A 23,858-nucleotide genomic window follows, 5' to 3' on the forward strand; every position below is an offset into this window, starting at 1 on the left:
TTTAGGCGTCTTCAAACTCTCTTTTTTTCACATCGCCACTTTTTGGCACACCATGATCCTGCACATACCCAAGTATGTATGGAGTTTGGTGAGAGATACCATGCTGATTTTCCTGATTTCTTGATACAAGACAGACTTCTTTTCAAAGGAGGACAACTATGTGTACCCAGGTGCTCTATGAGGACAAACATTATCAAAGAGAAGCACAGTGGAATAATGGGTGGACATTTTGGTTTGGATAAAACCTTAGAATTGGTTAGAAGGTACTACTATTGGCCTAAACTTCAGACTGATGTGAGAAACTTTGTGGCAACATGTATGATTTGTCAAAGGGCCAAAGGAAGGACTACAAATGTTGGGCTTTATCAACCTTTGCCAATACCATCTAGACCTTGGGAAAGCATAACAATGGATTTTGTAATGGGGCTGCCACAGACACAAAAGGGGTATGATAGTGTATTTTTTGTAGTAGATAGGTTCAGCAAAATGGCTCACTTCTTACCCTATAAGTCAACCAATGATGCTTCTCATATAGCAAATCTCTTTTTCAAAGAAGTCATAAGGATTCATGGGCTACCCCTCAATATAGTTTCAGCTAGGGATGTGAAGTTCAAAGGACACTTTTGGAGAACTTTATGGAGGGAACTTGGAACCAATTTATCATTTTCATTAGCCTACCACCCTCAAACTGATGGCCAAACAGAGGTAGTTAATAGAACATTGGGCAATTTGTTAAGAACCCTCACAAGACAACATGCAACAAAATGGGATGTAATCCTACCCCAAGCTGAATTTTCATATAATGACTCCATCAATAGAAGTACAGGAAAATCACCATTCCAAGTGGTATATGGAATTCATCCTAGAGGGATTTTTGAGTTAAGGGATATGAGTTCACATCAACAAGTTAGTGCCCAAGGAGAAGAATTTGCTATTGCCATAAAAGAAATCCATGATGAAGTCAAAGAAAAACTCCAAACTAGCTCTTACAAGTATAAGAAGCATGCAGATCAGAAACGAAGACATTTAGAATTTGAAGTGTGAGATTTAGTATGGGCAAATCTCAAGAAGGAGAGGCTACCAAAAGGTAAATCTACCAAACTTATGTTGAGAAAACTAGGTCCTTGTAAAATATTAAAGAAGTTTGGACCAAATGCTTATGAGATTCAATTGCCACTTGAGATTGGCATTTCTCCCATTTTCAACATAGCAGACCTCACACCATTCAAAGCAACCATTGAAGAAATTGATACAGGATAGATTGCTGATACAGAAGACATTCAACATCTACCATTTAAGCAGACACCACAACTAGACATGATACTTGACACCAAAGTCATTAAGTAGCGAAAAGGACAGGAGACCAATCAGTATTTGGTACCACTCTACAAGATATCAAGAAGCAAGGTACCACTCTACAAGAGCTCATCTCAAGTGGGCTTGAGATAAAATTTCTTGGGGGGTATGGTGCAGGAGCACCCACATAAAGTATTTAGGTCAAGTTTTATGTATTTAGGTCAAGTAGGTCAAGTTTTATGCATGAGCCAACTTGAGAAATTTATCTTGATTTCGTAATTAGGATAAGATAATTTTCTTGGGATTTGTACAGATCATTGTGGGGTCATTCTTCCCCATTCTATACTAATTATCTAGAATTTTCTATTTTGTAATAATCTAGAATTTTTCATAAACTGTCTTAGCAAGTATAAGTAGAGTCTTAGGCTTAGGTTTAGGTCAGGCTTGAGAGCAAATTTTCTGGAAACAAAGTTACGAAGAGAAGAAAGCTGCAGGAAGAGCTAATGTATATACGGTTTATTTGATAAATTAAATAGAAGAATTTTATAATCTGTCTCTTGCTGGTGCTAGTTCCTATTGCTATTGTGTTTGCTTCCGTTTTGTGTTTTACCTCTGCATCACCTCTATATATATATATATATAATCATGTCAGTAATTACCAATTACCATGGTAATTATGTCTTTATATATGTATATTTTAATTTATTTAATAATAGATCTGGTAGGAAAATTAATTACTACTGTTCAAATTTGTCAAATAAAAATCCATGTTTTCTTTGCCAAACCCTATATTCATAATTTTCTAAATCCATCCCATTTTCCAAAATGAGTATACTCAAACAAGGGTTTCAAATTGATTTAATTCACATACATTTTTTCAATAACAAAGAACAATAAATTTCAATATGAGGATTTCAACCTGAATAAATTCTAAAACAGATCCATACAAACATGGAGCAGACAATGAAATTTTGAAGGGAAACTACTATGCAAATCTCAACAAGATCCTACCTCGATCTCTAACCAGATGAATGCTCAAAGCTTGCAAGAAATTCACATCTTCTCAAAAACCCTATTTCTCAGAATTTTCTCCTCCAAACTTGTGTTTGGAGAAACGAGCTCTAATTTCTTAACAAAGAGCTTTCTCCCTTAAGGGTTTTGATTTTACAATCATGCAAACCCTTTTCTTTATTATTTTAATTTCACATGTAATCTTTTTGCATTTTTAATTAAAATAAACTCTATTTAATTTACTCTCTCTCTCTCTCTCTCTCTCTCTCTCTCTCTCTCTCTCTCTCTCTCTCTCGCGTGCACGCGTGCCCGCACACACACACATTAAATTACAAGATGTCTTTAAATGTATTTATTAATTTAAATAATAATATTTAGAGTTCATTAATTAAAATGAAACTACTAAATTAATTATTATTAAATTAAATAAATATTATTACGCCAAATTTGAACCTTTAATTAAATATTTTAAATTTAATTCTTTTATTTAGTTAATTTCTCAATTAATTAAATATAATTAAAAATTAATTTTATTTATTAAATTTTCATTAAATTAAATCATTTAATAATCTTTTCATTTGATTTAATTATAATTGAAAATCACAACAAGCCCACAAAACTAAATAAGAAAATCCATTATAAAGACAAAGTACTAAATCAAACTCAGGGGTCAAAATCTCGGATTCATGTCACTTGACAAATTGATAAGAGTAAATAACTTAGATACTTGTCCTACTTTCGAGGACAATTGGCTTGGGTTTAGAATTTGGACTCAAGAACTATCTTCCCTCTTTACCACTGAGATACTACAATAGGTCACACTCATTTTGGTACTTCAGGGAAGTTGATGCCTGGTACCTGCAATCTGCATAAAAGTCGAGCATATACATATACAATATAAATCTAAGCTAAATAAGCAATTGCGAGGAGTGGTGCATTGTGTAGATCCCAACTAGTAGGTGACTACGATTGCTTCCCTCAACCACATCAAGAAAGTCAAACATAAAGTAAAACATACAAGTACACCATACACATGCAAGTATGGTGTACGTAACCATAGAAACTGCATATAAATCATTTATCTATCACCATGAGATAATTGAAAATCACTATATGCAAGCATCATCATCGAAAGAATGATCGTGAACACATGAAATAATCGAGTATCAAGTAGCTCATCAACAAAATCAACTGAGTATGAAATAACATCCAAATCAAATCAAGTAACCAAGTACCACTAATCATAGAGCATAACCATAAAGCTGGCCTAAAAGAATTCAATAATAAAACATGAAAAGTAAACTAGGGGTAGGCATTACACATCCAGTTCCACAAATATGAGCATGTCTTATCCTCAACAATGGTACAAGAGATAGTTGCATCCACCAATCGTGATTTTTACAAACATCGTCCTTGTATGATGATGTATCCTTAGTTGATATATTACACCTCTAGTTATCACGTGGGTAAAGTCTAGACTTTATTGCATTATTGCATTAGACTACTACGTGTCCATGCATTATAAAGAACCCAATTACTAGAATGAGTTAGGATTTAAATGCTTGTTTTTTAATTATTGAGAACAAGATTTCAATAATCCTTAAGATTATCTATAAGTTATTTTTGCATTCAATTGTGTGAATATTTTTGGATCACACTTCATGATTTGAAATGTTGATGTAAAAATTTTCATGTGATCAAATTGTTAGATCATAAAGTATGTTTCAAATCGTTGTTGCAAAAATATTTACAACAATTTATTATTGAAAGATATCAAGATTTGGATCCATCAGAAATGGAATGAGAATGCACAACAATATATAAATTATGATATAGTTAAATAATCTGTCATGTCCCCTATTCAAATAATTAAAATAAATAAATAAATAAACTTTGTTAAGGCAGGCAGGCTCCAAAAAGGTGAAATTTCAGAAAAAGAGGCTAATCTTTGGAAACCAATGGACTAATAAATAAAAATTATTATTAAATTATATTTTATTAACCCCTCTTGGACATGAGTTAGGGTTATGCCCTCTTTAAAAGGGGTTTGGAGGCATTTTGGGCACATCCTACATCTTGATTCTTGCTAATTTTCTTGTTGTTCTTCAGAGGCTGCCAAACCTGTGGAGAAGGAGACCCAAGAACGGGAGTTTGCAGGTTTCCAGGAAGGCTAAGGATGGGAATTTGAAGCCATTCCATGTGCATGCTCATACAGAGTTTGCCCTTGTGCTGAATAGTGCCGATTTGGGTGTTTTCGGGGTTGTTTTTTGTTTGAATTTGGGTTTTCAGTTGAGTGTTTCATATTAGTTTGGTTTGCTGCTGTATTTCAGACTTTATGATGTTAAAATAGAGCTGAATATATGTATTGGGTCGTGATTAAACTTCTGAGATAATTTATGAGTGTTTTGTGGTGTTTCCGAGCATTTTTGTGTTAATTTCAGGAGCCCGATTGAGCATAGTTTTGCCCTACATTTGTGATCTGTTGTGTAAGGGCTATACAAATCTGGAAATGTCATTTTGTAGGCTGTTATGCTACTGAAATTTCTGTAAAAATGTCCATTTTCAGATTTACTAATAATTTGTGAAGTTGTGAAGTTTTTGGCACTAATTTGGACATACCCGATTTGGGTTTTATTGGGAAATTGGCAGATCTTTGTAATATTGGTTGTTTGATTTTAAAGTTCTGATTTGAGGCTGGAAATATCATAAAAAATCAGTAAAGGGACATTTCAGTGGTATCAGAGTCGTGATCTTGCCAGCCTGAGGGTTTGTAGAAGTTGCATGTCAGTTTTAACAACTACCCAGATCTTGCATGTCAAGTTTTGATAACTACCCAGATCTTGCATGTCATATTTTATGATTGCATGCAACTAAGTGAAAGAGAAAAAAGATATTTGCAGCGAGAAAAGAATAAAAAAATTTTGATCAAACCCCCAGTTGAAAGCAAAAGTACAAAATCCAAGGAAGAAAAAAGTATGGTTGATCCATATGAGATGGCAAAGAAATTCTTCCAAGACATCCAAAATACTCAGAAGCAAACAGTGGATGGGTTGGCGGAAACTAGAGAGGCTTTGTGAATATTGACAGAAAAATTACAAGGAATTGCATCTATTAATGAGAAAGGGAGCACTTCAGAGGAGCCAAGAAATGGGAGATCCACACCATCTAAATCAACCAAATCTATTTTCTTGCCTGCAGATGAGCCACCAGTACCAAATCTAGCCATTAATCTAGTGGAAGAGGTTACAGGTAATTTGATTACATTAAGAGCTACTTACAATGGCTTAGATGATGACTTTCGTAGTTCAGTTCCTTTTAGAGAATATGTGGATATGATGAACGCTTTGATGCCCAAGAAAGAGAACAAGAGGGAGCATGACACAAGTGGAAGAGAGCTCAAAAATAAAATAAGCAAGTTTACAGCACCTACTTTTGATGGAACAAATAAAATTTCAGCTAGAGCATGGCTACAAAAATTACAAACTTTCTTCACACTTAACCCCATGAAAGAGAGTGATGCTATTCAATTTGCAAGTCTACACTTGGAAGATGCAGCCTATGATTGGTGGTATCATGGAATGACTACTCAAGGTCACGATCAGGTAACTACATTTGAAGATTTCAGTCAAAGGGTGATAGATAGATTTGACCTCAAGGATGATGAAGAGTACTTTAAAGAATTGTCAAAGTTGAAGCAAACCAAATCAGTTAATGAGTATATAGAAGAATTTCAAAAAGTGGCTGTTATGGTACCTGATATGAGTGAAAAGAGGATCGTTTATCTTTTTCTTGATGGTTTAGAAGATTCTGTTAAGGGTTTGGTTAAGGCTTTCTCACCCTCAACCTTACAAGAAGCTATCAAAAGAAGCTTGCAACTTGAAACTTGCGTGCCTATGAAATCAATCACTAATCAAAAACCCCCAAATCTTTGGCAGCATAAGGGAAATTTTCAGAAAAAGACTTTCCCAACACTACCACCAAAAGATGTGACAAATGTGGCAAAAAAGAAGGTAGATGAAGAGACAAGGAGTGAATTACGAAGGAAAAAGCTTTGTTTTACTTGTAGAGAACCATGGGTTCCAGGACACAGATGTTTGGGGAAAGGTCAAGTGCACTATATTGAAGTTGTTTCAGAATCTGATTCAGATGAGCATGAGGAATTTCATGATACTAGGGAGGAGGTAGAAGAAGAGAAAGTAAAAGAAATCAGCAAGGATGGCACTTTAGCAGCATTATCAGGAGTCCCAAGATACCATCCCTTCCGAATTCGAGGGGTACTAGCAGGGCAAAGGTTGACTGTTCTTCTTGATAGTGGGGCAACTCACAATTTTATTGATGAGGGATTTGTTATGAAAAGAGGGCTTAAAGAAGAAGATTTTGAGGGATTCAATGTTACTGTAGCTGATGGATTCACTATGCCTTGCACACGGGTGGTGAAACAACTCAAGATGACCTTAGGAGATTATGAGTTATGTGATGACTTCTATGTGGTTGGTATTGGGGAGACAGATCTTGTATTAGGTGTTCAATGGTTGCACTCTATCGGAGGCTATTACATGAACCATCAAACTATGGAGTTTAAATTTCATTCCAATGGGAAAGAAGTCATATTGAGAGGGTTATCGAATGGAGCACCTAAGGAGGTCTCTGCAAAGAGGATGGAGAGGACTTTTCGAAGAGGACAAGTAACATGGGCAGTAGGAGTCATAATCCAACCAACAAGCTCTCCAAAGAATCAAGGTAATTTCCATTTTGAAATTCAAAATATTCTTGATAAGCATAGTATAGTTTTCAATGATTTTCCTCTAGGATTACCACCAGATAGAGGTTTTGAGCATGTTATAGAGTTAGAAAAGGGTGCCAAACCAGTTATAACAACCCCATACCGCCATCCAAGAGGTTATAAGGAAGAAATTGAAAAAACTATTAAAGAACTCCTGGACATGGGATTCATAAGGCCTAGCTCTAGTCCATTTGCATCATTTGTGGTACTTGTCAAGAAAAAGGATGGTACAATGAGAATTTGTATAGACTACAGGGCTCTAAACAAGAAGACCGTAAAAAATAGGTATCCCATACCATGCATAGATGAACTCATTGATGAGTTACATGGTGCTGTATACTTCTCAAAAATTGACTTAAGATCAGGCTACCATCAAATCTGAATGAGGAGTGAAGATGTGGAAAAGACTGCTTTCAGATGTCACTAAGGGCACTTTGAATTTCTTGTTATGCCATTTGGACTCACTAATGCACCTGCAACATTCCAATCTTGTATGAATAAAGTATTCAGTCAGCATCTTCGAAAATTTGTTTTGGTATTTTTTGATGATATCTTGATATACAGTAAAACATGGGAAGAGCATCTAAAGCACATAGACATTGTTTTGAGAATCTTGGAGCAGCAATCCTTCTATGCTAAGCTATCTAAATGTGAGTTTGGTTTGACAGAGATCCTATATTTGGGACATATTATAAGCTCTAAAGGAGTACAGGTTGATCAACAAAAAATCCAGGCAATTTTGGATTGGCCTCCACCCACTAATCTTACACAGTTGAGAGGTTTCTTTGGGTTGTGTAGCTACTATAGGAGATTTGCCAAGGGATTTTCTCAGCTTGCTGCCCCCTTGACTGATTTGACAAAGAAAGGAGCTTTTGTTTGGACAGAAGAGGCACAAAAAACATTTGATAAGCTTAAGGAGGTAATGAGTTCATGCCCTGTGCTTGCAATTCCAGATTTCTCTTTACCTTTTGTTGTTGAATGCGATGCTTCTGGAGAAGGTATAGGGGCTGTCCTAACTCAAAGGGGACATCCAATAGCATTTGAGAGTCGAAAATTAAATCAATCAGAGAAAGGGTACTCCATCTATGATAAGAAAATGTTGGCAATCATGCATGCACTTCATAAGTTTAGACAATATTTGGTATGTGGGAGATTCATTGTAAAGACAGACCATAATAGCCTCAGGTTCTTCTTGAACCAAAGGGATTTGAATGATTGTCAACAAAAATGGGTAAGCAAATTGCAAGCTTATGATTTTGATATTGAATACATGAAAGGAAAGAATAATGTGGTTGCTGATGCTCTCTCAAGAAAGCCCACTTTGTGTTCCTTATCATCTATCTCTGCTGATTGGAAAGTCTCCATAATTTTAGAGTATGCTAAAGATTCATTTGCCACCAAGATTTTGGATAAGTTAGTGGATGATAACAGGTACAAGGTTGTTGATGAATTGATTTATTACAAGAACAGGATCTTCTTAGTGCCAGGGTCAAAAACTAAGGAGAGAATATTGAGGGCCTTTCATGACACACCTTTGGCTGGTCACCAAGGATACTTCAAGACATACAGGCAAATTCGAGAGTGGTTTTCATGGAAGGGTATGAAGGAGGATGTCCTTAAACACATTAAAGAATGTATGGTATGCCAACAAAGCAAGAGTGAGCAAAATTTTCCTGCAGGGTTGTTGCAGCCACTTCCTATTCCCGAACAAAAATGGGAAAGTATTTCCATGGATTTCATCACTGGGTTGCCCAAGGTTCAAGGTAAGGATTGCATATATGTGGTGGTAGATAGACTAACTAAGTATGCACATTTCTTTCCTATCACATCTGATTTCAAGGCATCACAAGTGGCCGAATTGTTCTTCAAGAAAATTTTTAGATTACATGGTTTGCCTAGAAACATTGTTAGTGACCGGGACAGTAGATTCCTCAGCTCTTTTTGGAAGGAGCTCTTTCATTTGGCAGGAACTGAACTCACTCCTAGTACTAGTTATCACCCTCAAACAGATGGACAAACAGAGATAGTTAATAAATGGATAGAAGGATATTTGAGGAACTATGTTTCAAATCAACAACATGCTTGGGTGAAATGGTTACACCTAGGGGAGTATTGCTACAATACATCTCATCACATGTCTATTGGTATGCCTCCTTTTCGTGCTCTTTATGGTTATGATGCCCTTTCCTTTGTTGATCTAATACTTTCCGATATTAGAGTACCCGCAGCAAGTGATTTCATCAAGCAAAGCCAAGACATAATAAGGTCCCTCAAGGATAATCTACAACATGCACAAAACCAACAAAAGATATATGCTGACAGGAAAAGGATTGAAAGATCTTTTGAGGTGGGAGATTTGGTATTTGTTAGGTTGCAGCCATATAAGCAAAGCACCTTGAAGAGAAGTGGGGCAGAGAAATTCAAGCCAAGGTTCTATGGGCCTTATAAAATCATCAAGAAGGTAGGAGAGGTAGCTTATGAATTGGAGCTCCCACCAAACAGCAAAATACATAATATTTTTCATGTATCTTGCTTAAAGAAGGTTCTAGGCCAGCAAACCATAGTATCTACAGAATTACCACCTCTTGATGATGAAGAGAAATTAGTTTTGATACCAGAAGAGATTTTGGATACAAGAGAGAAAAGGTTGAGAAATAGGAGCATCATAGAGCATTTGGTCAAATGGAAAGGATTACCACTAGAGGATGCAACTTGGGAAGGAGCACATATTCTTGAGAATTCCAACCTTCATTTCTTGAGGACAAGCAATATTTGGGAGGGGAGGACTTGTCATGTCCCCTATTCAAATAATTAAAATAAATAAATAAATAAACTTTGTTAAGGCAAGCAGGCTCCAAAAAGGTAAAATTTCGGAAAAAGAGGCTAATCTTTGGAAACCAATGGACTAATAAATAAAAATTATTATTAAATTATATTTTATTAACCCCTCTTGGACGTGAGTTAGGGTTATGCCCTCTTTAAAAGGGGTTTGGAGGCATTTTGGGCACATTCTACATCTTGATTCTTGCTAATTTTTTTGTTGTTCTTCAGAGGCTGCCAAACCTATGGAGAAGGAGACCCAAGAACGAGAGTTTGCAGGTTTCTAGGAAGGCTAAGGACAGGAGTTTGAAGCCATTCCATGTGCATGCTCATACAGAGTTTGCCCTTGTGTTGAATAGTGCCGATTTGGGTGTTTTCGAGGTTGTTTTTGGTTTGAATTTGGGTTTTCAGTTGAGTGTTTCATATCAGTTTGGTTTACTGCTGTATTTCAGACTTTATGATGTTAAAATAGAGCTGAATATATGTATTGGGTCGTGATTAAACTTCTGAGATAATTTATGAGTGTTTTGTGGTGTTTCCGGGCATTTTTGTGTTAATTTCGGGAGCCCGATTGAGCATAGTTTTGCCCTACATTTGTGATCTGTTGTGTAAGGGCTATACAAATCTGGAAATGTCATTTTGTAGGCTGTTATGCTGCTGAAATTTCTGTAAAAATGTCCATTTTCAGATTTACTAATAATTTGTGAAGTTGTGAAGTTTTTGGCACTAATTTGGACATACCCGATTTGGGTTTTATTGGGAAATTGGCAGATCTTTGTAATATTGGTTGTTTGATTTTAAAGTTCTGATTTGAGGCTGGAAATATCATAAAAAATCAGTAAAGGGACATTTCATAATCTTGTATGTGAAACTGGACTCACCATAGATCTTCTAACCCAAATTCCTATAATATTAAGATCACCAAAATGTAGAAATGATTACAAGAAAGTAAAAAGATTAATGTTAGATACTTAAAATGTTTATTTGCTTAAGTATCACACATTCCAGTGTTTCAAGATGTGAGTTTGAATCATGATAAATCATAAAGAGCTACAAAACCCACAAAAGCTAATAAGTGGAAAAAATTAAAGCTACACTACTTTGTCACCATCTTAGAGTGTTTGCGTAGAAATCATGTCTTAAATGAAAGATCAGTTGATAGTTGTCGACTTTTATAGCTTGATTGAATCATTCTTTTTATGTTTAAATCAAGAATATTTTTCAGCTAATGAAGTTTAGAAATTACATCACTTAAAGATTGCCAAAAATTATAGGATTTATCAATAGTGTAAGCCATGTCATGTTTTGAGCTGAAGTTAAGGGGGATAAAAATGTAATAAATCATTAGATAGGTCTTGGATAGGGGTAATAGAAGTGTCTTTGTGGAGCAAGGCTATACATTAGATGTGTTGTACTTCGATCAAATAGGAAGTTTTTAATGGAGATAATTTGTTTTATCTTATTTTGTATCAAAGGAGTTTAATTTTATGTTTCAATTTTTTGAATTGTTTTTATAAATTAATAAATTATAACATTAGCAAACTATATTCACTTATTCATCATATTTATACATTCATATTACTTTAAACACAATTTATCTATTTTAACTAGACCTCTAACATATCCCATGATTAATTTATGATTTGAAATATTTATCATATACAAATTAAATTGATACAAATATTTAATTTTAAAAAAAAAATCTAAGATAAATTATTTATAGATTAATTTTTGTACAATTATATTATTGTTAAAATCCATTAAAATAACCAAACCCTCATTAAAAAATTACAATTCAACTTATTAACAAATGATTAAAAAATCTGTTATAAGTGATATAATATTTTATTTAGTATTTTTACATTATTTAATAACATATTGTAAATTAGATATTTTTATACTATATATATATATATTAGTTTACAATTATTTTAAAATATAATACACAAAATTAGAAACATACATAGTAAATTTGATTTTTGCGTAGCTTATAACTTGTTTTATAGTTATTTATTTATTATTAGTCCCTGCCTTATCTAAGGCAGGGAACTAATGTTCCCAGTTGTGGTGTACAGTTTAATTTGAATAGCTACAATCACCCTATTTCTAAAGTTCAGAAATGAATTATTTTTAAATTAATTTTTACATATTAATTATTTAATTTTGATTGGCTGACGCCTATTTTTCTAGGGGTAAAATTGATTTATCCATACAAAAATTTGCTGAAATTAAATTCTGGAAACTTCTTTCCAAATTTCTGGAATGTTTTTCATAGCACTGTGAAATGTTGTGTTGGAAGCTTGCGTCTATAACATGGCTTCCTCCAATTGAAAGGTGTAACATGGCTTTCAAAGTCTCTGAAACGGAAGCAAAAGCAAAGAAAGCTTTGGCACAGTAGCCATTAAAATAGCAAGAGCACCTTGAATCTGATTAAAGTGTAGATCATTGACAATAAGCTTTCACTGTTCATACAGTAATTTGTATAGGCACTTGGAGAGAAGTAAATCCCTTATGAGATAGAGTTAATTGTTGCAACGACAGATGATTGAAAAACCCTAACTACAAATCACCAAAAAATTGGTTGCCGCTAAAGTCCACAACCTGAGGCATCTCAAGCGCTGTTAAATCTAACCACAAGATGCCAGAAAACTGGTTATTTATCAAGCTAAGCTCCACAAATGGCGGCCGTCAGATTCTGCTAAAACTACAGGATTTGCCAATTTCTGCACTCAGCTTGAGCGATTCTTCAGATGTGCATCTCCTCAAAACCACGACCGCTAGTAGAGATTTCTTCCTAAAATTTGAAATGCCTTTACATCCTTGGCTTTAAACTAACACGCTCTTCCAGGGCCAGATCTGTAGCACATCAAGGGACAAGCATTCGATGGCAAAATTGCTAGGGTTTCACCTTCAGCTTCAGGTCCCGCGTCCAAACCCTGACGCAATTTCATATCAAAATTGTGCAAATTCCTCTCATCATCATATTGCAACACCATATCTAACTTAGCCATAAGCATGCCTGAGTTTGTCACTTGTTTTGTCGCCTGCTCCTCGTCCTTCTCGTCTTCCTCCTCATAATCCATCGGAAATCGACATTGAAGATTTTACAGAGTGGCAACAAAATAGAGAGTACCTTTCTTAAAGCCGATGATTTGGGCGAAATGCCATTGCATCCTGGGGCTCGATGCCGAAACCCTAAGCCTTTCCTTGTGACTAAAGCTTCTCGATCTCCGCCATTAAAGACTTCTAGGTCTTGCATTACTCGTTCAACTTCACTCTCACCTGCCCCACACAGGTCAAATTCGGTGGGCTCCTCGGCTTGGTACTCAGAATTCTTCTTGCTCGGGATAAAAGAACATAGGACTCGAATGCCCTCTCGCACTGTTCCACCCAGCCCAAAAAATCGACTTTGTCATTAAGTGAAAATAATAAAATATGAGTATTATCTTTATATAAAAATGAGGCACAATGCATTTTATTTAACAATTCAAATCATTATTTGCATGAAACATTACAGCTAAATTTTTTTTTTGGCATAGGTAATTATAGATTCACTAGGGGAGAGGACCCAGTAGTTGTGCACCCTAACTTCGTGCTTCTCAAAATCCTATGTGGAAATTTCAAATAACTCTCATTTTTTGATAGCAGCTTACTTGGCAAGTCCCCTGCTTATAACTAAGGTTTCAGAGCCACATCATCAAATATGATGCCACATCAGCATGCTTTTTGTCAAAGTGTCCAAAACAGCCCAAAAAAAAAGTGAGACCAATCATAGTGCATTGGATACCCCCATACTTGTGCAGCTGACGTGGCATCACACTATTGGTTGTTTTTTGAAAAAAGAGACACTTTTCATTCACTTATGGGTAATTATCATTAACAAAAACAACTTTAAAGTCACATCCATTGATACAATCTTGTCAAAAATGTTGGATATTAAATCAACAAGTATGGGTATTAAGTTAACAACTACTATCACAACTATTGGAACGCGCTCAACTACTGGGTCCTCTCCCCTATTAATTGTATCATTTCAAAAGATAAAATTTAGTAGATCATATTTTTAATATTAATTAATCATAATATAGTTATTAGATATAAATTATGATAAAAAAATATAAATTAAAAAATGTCCTTTTATTAAGTTATCATAAGCATAAGACTTATTTGATACTATGCTTTTTTATTTTCATTAAGGGAAAAAATCTATATTCATATATATTTTATTTTTATTTTTGTAATTGCTACTCATAATGCAAATTCATATATTTAATGTATATAAGAAATAATAATCTTTATATATTTTTAATAACATATTTTTTTTCCATAATTCAATATTTCTACAAAGAAAGACCATGTCAAACTTGATTTATGTCTTTGCTCTTAGCTATTAGCTTAATGTTATGCAACATTATCAAGGCATTCTTTCACTTGTAACCCTTGCACAAGGTAGGGACTCAAGCTTTAAAAGAGCTTTTGTTCTATAATACTTAAAGTATATGTATTGTTCAATGTCCGATTGTAAGGGTGGAAATGGGGTTGATTATATAATATCAGACTAAATTGAATTGAAAGGTAATGTTAATTTGGGTTTCCAACTCAAAAATGCTATAGAAAATTGAAAAAAAATAGTGTACTCTAATATTAAAATTTTGGGGCACTGCTTTGGCTGCCTCCAGTTGTCTTCTATATGTGTTTTTTTTAATGAATAGTGTCTGATTTCGGCTGCAGCCATGTAAACTTATTTGTAGAGTGATCTTGTATCCTCTGGCCCTTTTATGTGAATTGTAATCTTAATACATTTTTATTAATAGAAATGAATTATTCATCAAAAAAATTTGAGACATGTATACATAATTTCATAATCAAATCGACATAAATGTGTCATCCATACCTTTGGTAAAATGTTCAGCACTATAAAGGCCCGTTTGGATCATGGATTTGAGGTGGAATTAGAATTCCGTATTCTAAAAACTTTTCAATCCACCATTTGGGTGTGCAAAACACGAATTAGAATTTGATAAAAATGGGATTTCGTATCCTCATTTATACTCCATTTCGTGGATTTCGTCTTCCATCAAAATACTTGGAATTGGCCATAAACCCGTTTTAATTTCAATTTTTATTAAAATGGGCATATGATATTTGTTGAAAGCGATAATTTTTCGCATCCGCCAGGAGCTATTTCATTTCCCGCTCGAATGTATCCGTTGCCATTGCTTGCTCGACCAGGTATGTGTTTATGTTTTGTGCTTTCTAGGTCGCGAGGGTTCTACTTCTCCATTTCTCCTTACGATTCGTCATTTTCTTCAGGTTGCAGAGGTTTATAGCAGAGGTGAGGAGGCGAGTTAGTTTGGTTGCAATCTTCATCAGCGGGTAGGGCTTTCTCAACGGGTTCCATACCATTTCTTTGCAAACTTGAACCTTCTTTTCTGGAAACGGCGAGAAATCTGGGTGAGCTGCCATGAATTTATCCTCCTTCCATAGTTGATTTGAATTTCAAATGTCTTTAATTGAGCATTACTATAATGATAATGTTTTCCAACAGCTAGAACTGGGACTGGTTGCAAAGTACGTTAGATGGGCTTTCTTATATATGATTTAAATTTCCTAAATCTTGTTGTGGGCGGAACTATAAAACACACAAAAACTTTCAACCCATGTGTACAATGAGGGGTATGAGACAGCACCATGGAAACGATTCCAATATAAGTGTTTGGCCAGAACAATGTGGTTGGGATTTGTTCTTAAAAAATTCCCCATGTTCATCCCCAAAGAAGAGTGAAGAGGGTATTTGTTTCTGCGTCATTGGTGCTATCTGATATTTACTAGATTTTGAGGGAAAAGAAGAGTGAAGAGGGTATTTGTTTCTAAGGGAAAAGCCTTGTCAAATTGTTTTGTAAGGCAAAAAGTGGTAGTGGAATATGACAAAAACTGTATAAAACTGAATTTGTTTTTGGCCTTTGCTATCAGAACTGTTGTAGGTCTGGTGCATTGTGGGGAACTGACATTTTGGGGTCATTTTAGTGAAGGAAATTTTTAAACAAATACATTGGGTCTTTTGAAGAGTAAAGGCCAAACATGAGTATTGCAAGGTTTATTAAGTGCATGACTGCAGGGGATGGTGTTGTGGGGAAGACTTGCATGCTTAAGTTTCTGCATAAAACTGTTTGTGTTTTTTCTTCTCTAGATAGTAAGCCTGTAAGCTTGGGATGTGCGGATGATAAGTTTTTGAATAAATCTGTTTGTGTTTTCATTTGATGTATTGAAACATTTGCAGTGATTCATCACATAGGATGTCAAACATGAAAAAGTTGTTAAACAAACCTTCAAAATAGAGAAACCAATCTAAGTTATTGCAATGAAAAACCTATGTAATGTAAAAGACTTTAAGCTAAAAGTTGCATTTGTATTGTTTCACTTCAAAGTTTTATGCTCCAACCTTTGAAGATGTGTAAGGTAGAGAGATATGTCTTTGAGATATGTCTTTGCATGCCCCTCCTACCATCAATAGAACAGAGATATCTCTTGATCCTCTCCTCCTGAGAGGGTTTTCCAAGGCATCAGCCTCTTTAATGAAGACATAAGGGGATGCTGAGATATCCCTAGGACCCTCACCAAACTCTGTCATATTTTAGAATGTCCTGGAAACCTGCAGCTGTCCCTCAGATCTGACACTTTCAAAAAGCAATTTTAAATATTTTTGGTATGCTTTATGCTAGTTCTTATGCTTTATGCTATTTTTGGAAGCTATGCTTTATGCTAGTTCTTTGCTATCCATGACTGCCATTAAAACTTAATTCACAGAACAGCTAAGGGAGTGAAAATCCGCCATAAAACAAGTAACTTTATAGTCAGGAGTGACTGTTTAATTTCACCTCATTTTTCTTAGGATTAATTTCCTGTTTCTTGTAATCTTTAGACTTTCTTTTAGCTAGGCGATGCTCCATTGTTTCCCATTTTTGATTATACATGGTTAAAGCTCAAATGAGATTAAAAATTAAAATAGATAGACTAATCTTGTGACCACAGCCTCAAACCAATGGAAGATAGAGCTCTTCCATCTAAACAAAAACTACAGTGACGACATGACCTTTTCATTGTCTACAAATTTCAATAATGTCATTTAAAGTTATAATGAAGTGGTGTACTATTCTCACTGCATTTATGCACAAACTCCATTAAAACCCAGTTGCTGAAACCTTGAAAAACTGTTCACAAAGTTTGTTATTTGATGACTAAAGACTCATGCACCAGGATGGCTATTATAAATGATATCATATTATAGTAGTTTTGATATGATGTTTATATTAAAGCAATCACAAAGTCAGGGATTGTTCCTTAATTATAAAAAGAAGAATAACCAAGTCACAGATTAAAAAATAAAAATTACAGCAACAGTAAGAAACATAAATGGTGCACTGATAGAAACTATCAGCACATATCCCCTTTCTTGATATAAAAAATCTATCTTTATAATAAGAAACATTTAAACAATATCAATAAGAAACATAAACAACCCAGTGAAAGAAGAGTATCAGCTATATCCCCTTCTTTAATATAAAAAACCCATTGTAAAAGCTAATTCAAAACAAAGTTAACATAATCCCATCAAACATGACCCTTATCAACTACAACCATACAGTAAAATATGATTTCTCTATAATTGACCTCCAGTTATTAGATTTATGCTTATTGTTTCTTTTTTTTCCCTGTCAACCACAACTGTATAGTAAAACATCCTTTTCAGCATTCCAAGTTGCTCAGATCAGAATGTATCAATGCATGTATGAATCCTTTTTCCTACGAATCAACATTTGCTTTTTCTATAATAGCTCCATCTGGAGCCAATTGCCTAAGCCTATAGTGAGCTACCCTCCATTCCATCTCACAACACAAATTTACAGTATTCTCTGTTCCATCTTTTTCACTTTTACTGGTTTATTTTTTCTCTTTTCAAATAAGAGCTGGTTTAATTATATTCATCATTGAATTCTAATGTTCACTCTCACAAAGTTGTTGATTGTATGATTTTTTGTATTTTTACAAATTCTATGGATCTAATGAATGTGTCTCTACATTGGTTTTAGGTTGCTAATGGATCTAATGAAAAATAAACACGTTCTAGGACACATTGCTAAGAAGAGAAGAGTTTTTTGTGCTCTTGTTGTTGGTCTTGCAGCCTTTGTTGCATCTATAGCAGCGATCGCACAAGAAGGCAGAAAAGCAAGATGTAAGCGCAAAAGAGACGAGATTCCCTTTTATAAGCGTATTATCTATTTGAATGAAACTGATTGCCATGATCAAATTCGAATGAGTAAACAAGCCTTCTTTCATCTAGCTGATATTCTTAGGGAAAAAGGAACCATCAAAAATACATTGAACTTAACACTAGAAGAACAGTTAGTGATGTTTCTCCATACTCTTGGCCATAATCTGAGGAATCGTAAGATTGCTCATAACTTTGGTCACTTGGGAGAGACAATAAGCCGATATTTCCATAGGGTTTTGATGGCAATCTTGGCACTCCATAGCAATTATTTCTTGCCACCTAGTCCAAACACTCTTCCAGAAATTAGTGGGAAGGACCGTTTTGATCCGTACTTCAAGGTACATATCCTACTGGCACACTTTTGTTTCCTTGACTATAAATTCTATAAGTCTGTCCCTTTGATTATAAGTTTTCTTACTGTAGGATTGTGTGGGAGCAATTGATGGAACTCATATTCCAGTCATAGTCGATGTTGACACTCAAGCTCCATATCGTGATAGAAAATGAAACTTGTCTCAAAATGTTATGGGTGTGTGTTCATTTGATTATAAGTTTCAATATGTCCTTGCTGGATGGGAAGGATCAGCTGCAGATAGTCGTGTCCTAGCTTCAGCCCTATCAAGATCCGATCAGTTGGTAGTTCCCCTTGGTATGTCATGTATTTTTATATGCCACTACATATGACAATTTTTAAAAAGTTATATTAATCAATTTTTATTTTATGTAGGAAAATATTATTTGGTTGATGTTGGATATCCCAATGTACCTGGATTTCTTGCACGTTATCGCTGCACGCGTTACCATCTAAAAGAGTTCTCGAGGGCAAACCCAATAAATAGCCCACAAGAGTTGTTTAACCACCACCACTCATCGCTTCGGAATGCAATTGAACGCACATTTGGCATTTTGAAGCAGCGCTTTCCTATCCTAAGACATGCGACATCATATCAAATCATGACCCAAATTAAGATTGTTTTGGCATGTTGCATACTACACAACTTCATTACCATAGAGGATGGTGTTCCTTCTGAAGTTGACATTGAAGAGGAAGATGATCGTGAGGGGATAGATGTACCAATACTTGAGACATATGGGATGACTCAACGTGATAAAGATGATTGGGGGAAGTTTAGAGATGATATAGCCAAAAGGATGTGGGATGATTATAGAGCTCGATCTTAATATGGCATGTTTGTATTTAATGCCACATGGAAAGCTCAAATATATTGTACTTAATGCTGTATGGAAAGCTCTAGTTTTTTTGAATGCTACGTAATGTTATTTTCATCTACAATAGTACTCTAAATTCTTCACGAAAAAAGTTATGATTGTTTCTCCCTTTACCATCTTGACTTGATGCAATTGTTTCTTTAATGCAAGTGAACTTCTTCTGTGTTTGATCATACACATTACTTCCATCTTTTTGTACATATCCCTGCTTGAATACATCTTGGAGGTGATAGAAACAAGATGCTCTTACACAAACTGAATTTGAATCTCTCTTATTATGATATTGTTATTTATTACTTATTGATGATGCTATGAAGTTATATTGATGAAGTTGTGTAGATTATGAGAAAGATAATGCACTGTTTGCTGCTATGTCCTCCATTCATTTGTTTGCTGCTTCTTGCCTTTTCCACTATTTTGCCTGCTTATATCCTGAATGTCTGCATTCAAAATCATCTTTATAAGGAGACAAAATGAGAAACACATTTCCAATTTTTTAGGCATGGTGCAAGGGAGCCCATTTTAATGATCACATCACATTTGGCATCCCTATGATTGAAGATAAAATTATGGTTGACAAATATTAAAGGCAAGGAATAACATTTGCTAGAACTTAATAGATGGGCCAACACATAAGACTTTAGATATCAAGTAACTGAAATATAATCACTCTGAGTCTGCCTCTGAAGACACATTGTTTCAATCGAAGGTCATGGCAAGTATCAGCTGGTCGAGCATGAGTATGTATTCTCCCTATGTCCTATACTTCAAGTCTGTACTTGATAAAGACTTCTATGTTTGGGGATATGACTGAACCTGTGCATGTACAGGTATCATCTAGGTGCAAATACCACTTGGATGATTTGCTACTGTCCAGCTGTTAGCTAAATTTGTTCTAGATCATTGAGTAGTCATTCATAGCTGGCTGTTGTTCTTTCAACTATCAAAGCTAGACAAAGTTGTACTGGCTGATGTAGAAAAACATGAATGCTGATTGTTTGAATACCTGATGGATTTAGCTGTATAAGGTTAGAAGTTCAAATTTAGTCTATTTTAGTTTTGCTAGTGTGTTCTAACATGCAAAGTAAAGCTATGGAAACAATCCTTAACTTATATAATATATAAACTTAAATATAGGAAGATAACAGGAAATTAAAACTCAGATCAGATTATGATCCTCATCTAAAACCTAAAGCTCAGCAAAAGTATACAGAATCAGATTTTAGTAGAACCATTTCTCAATACTTGCAAGGACATCCACCAAATTCTCATCACTTCCTTGCCTATAAAAACATCACCATTGTTGCTTTGATCAAATTAATAAGGGAAGCGGATTTTCAAATTTAATTTACACAAAATATATTTAACAGCAAGAGTCTCCAATATATTTCTTAATTCAGAGAGAGATAATTTCAATAATATGAATCTTGATCTATGATCAATCTGTCAACGTCAATTTGCCTTTATATGTAGATTGATCCCTTGTTGAACGAATATAAATAACAATCTGCCTATTATCGCTGATACTCGTATCTATAGATATACCAATCACTGTTGATCTGAATAATGATGATAATTTTCAGTTTATTCTCTGTGATATAAGCATTATCTTCCATGATATTAATCTAGTGTGATTAACGACATTAACGGTTTGACCTAGAAGGCGATGAGTGTTTATAAAAAAACTGCTTACATCTTATTATATGATTTGTTACATGAATCTTTCTAATGCAAGAAAATAGTTTGTAGATACATCTATCAACCACAAGATATAGAAGGAATCTCATGGGACATAATCCATCTATTTTCATTAAATTGTTCTTGATTTACTATTTCCTAATTTTAGGTTGATGTCATTGAGAGTTCGAATTCAAATATCTGTATAAATTTATTATATTCATTGTTGTGTACTCGATTCTCAACTAGCAACCAATTCACTAACCAAAGTGCACATTGATATTTTTTTCATTTTTAAAAAGTTTTCTTATCAAAACAATTTGCACCTCTATAATAACTAGTTTTAATATATTTGAAGTATGAGAGAATACGTTCTGATACAAATATTTAGTTCTTTAGAGGAACCAATATAACTTGAGATTTCACAATAAAACTTAATATTCTAACCATTTTGTCTCAACTTCTTTTTGTCAATATTACATAAAAAGAAAAGACACACAAGATTTTGATATTCTGTAGGCAACATGTTGGCAGGCCAATAATAGTGCTGATGTTGTTTCATATGTTCTTGCAGATCTTGCTTATAGGTTTCATTTCAAATGCTCTATCAATGACAAACACTTTTCTGTATATAAGCTATGATAGGGACCTTGAAATATATCAACAAAATGATCTCTGAGTTGAAGTTTGAAGCTCAAAATTATCCATTGCACTGCTATTAGAGACTTTAGCTTCAAATAGATTCTAACGCAAATATGTGTTCTTCCTTTTTTACAGCACCCAAATTAGCATGCTCAACAACACCCTTCTTGGTACATTCAGTCCTAATTTTTATGATCTTTGATCCTCCTATAATAACTTTCTTATTAGTAAGTTTGTTCTAAAATTTCTGCTCCATGATCCTTCCTCTCATATTCAATTAATTTTAATCTCCCTCCCACTTTCTCCTTCTCTCCCTCTCTCTTCCTTTCCCTATCCCTTTCTCTCTCATCGTGAATAGTGTCTTCCTTTCTCAAACAAAGAATGCCAACAACCTAAAGGAGCTCTTTTTAACTCTCATTTAGATAAATCACACAAGTAAGGGGAAGGTTACATCTTCAGATAAATCGTATGGGACATGCTGACCTGAAAAGGGATTTACATCTTTAGTCTTGCAGATGGGAAGGTAGGCATACATCATTACCAATTGGACTTATTGAGCTCCAAAAAGAGGTTACATCTTTGGACAAAACAAAATAAGGTGGGTAGAGATTATGCCCTAGAGGACTTCCAAGCAAGCTGACAAAAATAACTTAACATCTTTGCACTATTGAATTAAATTGAACAAGGAGACAATTATGTGGGGATTGATCATATTCCATTGAGCATCTAGTGAGCAGTGTGGCGGGAAGAAATCTCCCAAATTAAGTTGTGAATCCACTCTAGGGGATCTTCAATTTTCTCATTAGCTTCTTCAGTTTCAATAGGTGGCACAATTTTCTTCCAAAACCAGTGTTTTCTCCACTGAATAACCATTTCTTCAATGGGCACACCTTTGGTTTCTGGCAAGAAGAGATATACAAAGACAGTCATAATGAAGATCCAACCTGCAAAGAATAGGAAGATCCCAAATCTGAAAACACATAAGAGGGGTAGAGAGGCTTGAGTCATTGCAAACATTAGAAGAAGGTTCACAGACACAGTTATCGCCTGTCCAGCAGACCGTGTCTCTAATGGAAAAATTTCACTTGGCACAGTCCATCCAAGAGGGCCCCAGGACCACCCAAATGCAGCAACAAATATACAAATGATTATTACCAATAGCTCCAACGAGTTATTTGAAAGCTCTTTGTCTGCTTTGTACTTCAAGCCCAATATTATGCCCAATGTTGCTTGTGAACAGATAGAACAATAAAATTACTAGTGAGTGTGCAATACTGCTATTAGTGATACTACTATAGGTTTCAGTCTCCATTCTAATTATAACAAACAAATTCTTGGCTAGAGCTGTTCTTGGTCTACCCAGAAATCTTTTTTCCTAAAAAGGATGCTATCATCAGATTAAAAATTAAAGATTCATCCCCATACCTGGCATATTATCATCAGAAATCCTCCCCAAATTAGCAAGGCTCGGCGGCCCCATCTGTCTATAGTGACCATAGAAAAAAGCCCAGCAAACATGGGCAAAATTCCAGTCAATACAGTAGAATAGAGAGAAGAATTTTCCCCTAGTCCCAAACTCTGGAATAGCATAGGAGCATAGAACAATAATGGCTTGATACCAGCCAAAATGTTAAACGTTGGCATGCAAATTGCCAGTACGAGTTGTGGACAATTTGTTCTTTAGAGGAACCAATATAACTTGAGATTTCACAATAAAACTTAATATTCTAATCATTTTGTCTCAACTTCTTTTTGTCAAGATTACATAAAAAGAAAAGACACACAAGATTTTGATATTTTGCAGGCAACATGTTGGCAGGCCAATAATAGTGCTGATGTTGTTTCATATGTTCTTGCAGATCTTGCTTATAGGTTTCATTTCAAATGCTCTGTCAATGACAAACACTTTTCTGTATATAAGCTATGATAGGGACCTTGAAATATATCAACAAAATGATCTCTGAGTTGAAGTTTGAAGTTCAAAATTATCCATTGCACTGCTGTTAGAGACTTTAGCTTCAAATCCACAGTCTGTTTCATGGCGATAAAAGTTGTTCAACTGCTCCAAACTCATATTCTTTGTGGCCTCATCATCCTTCTCCAACATCCACATTAGATGCTAAAAAA

The 23,858-nt window shown here is 34.8% G+C and overlaps 1 protein-coding gene across 1 annotated transcript; it reads right to left on the reverse strand.

Moving 5' to 3' along the window:
* Positions 1-22,424: 22,424 nt before the first annotated feature.
* LOC149546087 (sugar transport protein 7-like) lies at positions 22,425-23,393 on the reverse strand. The gene is made up of 2 exons (XM_089794538.1): positions 23,153-23,393; positions 22,425-22,957 (listed from the first exon to the last, which is right to left on the reverse strand). The coding sequence occupies exons 1-2, from the start codon at positions 23,373-23,375 to the stop codon at positions 22,458-22,460; spliced, it is 723 nt and encodes a 240-aa protein (XP_089650664.1). The 5' UTR covers positions 23,376-23,393; the 3' UTR covers positions 22,425-22,457.
* Positions 23,394-23,858: the final 465 nt, after the last annotated feature.

The sequence above is a fragment of the Cupressus sempervirens genome, chromosome 7 (assembly GCF_028749045.1).
Source record: "Cupressus sempervirens isolate cs-2001-9-10 chromosome 7, ASM2874904v1, whole genome shotgun sequence".
Lineage (NCBI taxonomy): Eukaryota > Viridiplantae > Streptophyta > Pinopsida > Cupressales > Cupressaceae > Cupressus > Cupressus sempervirens.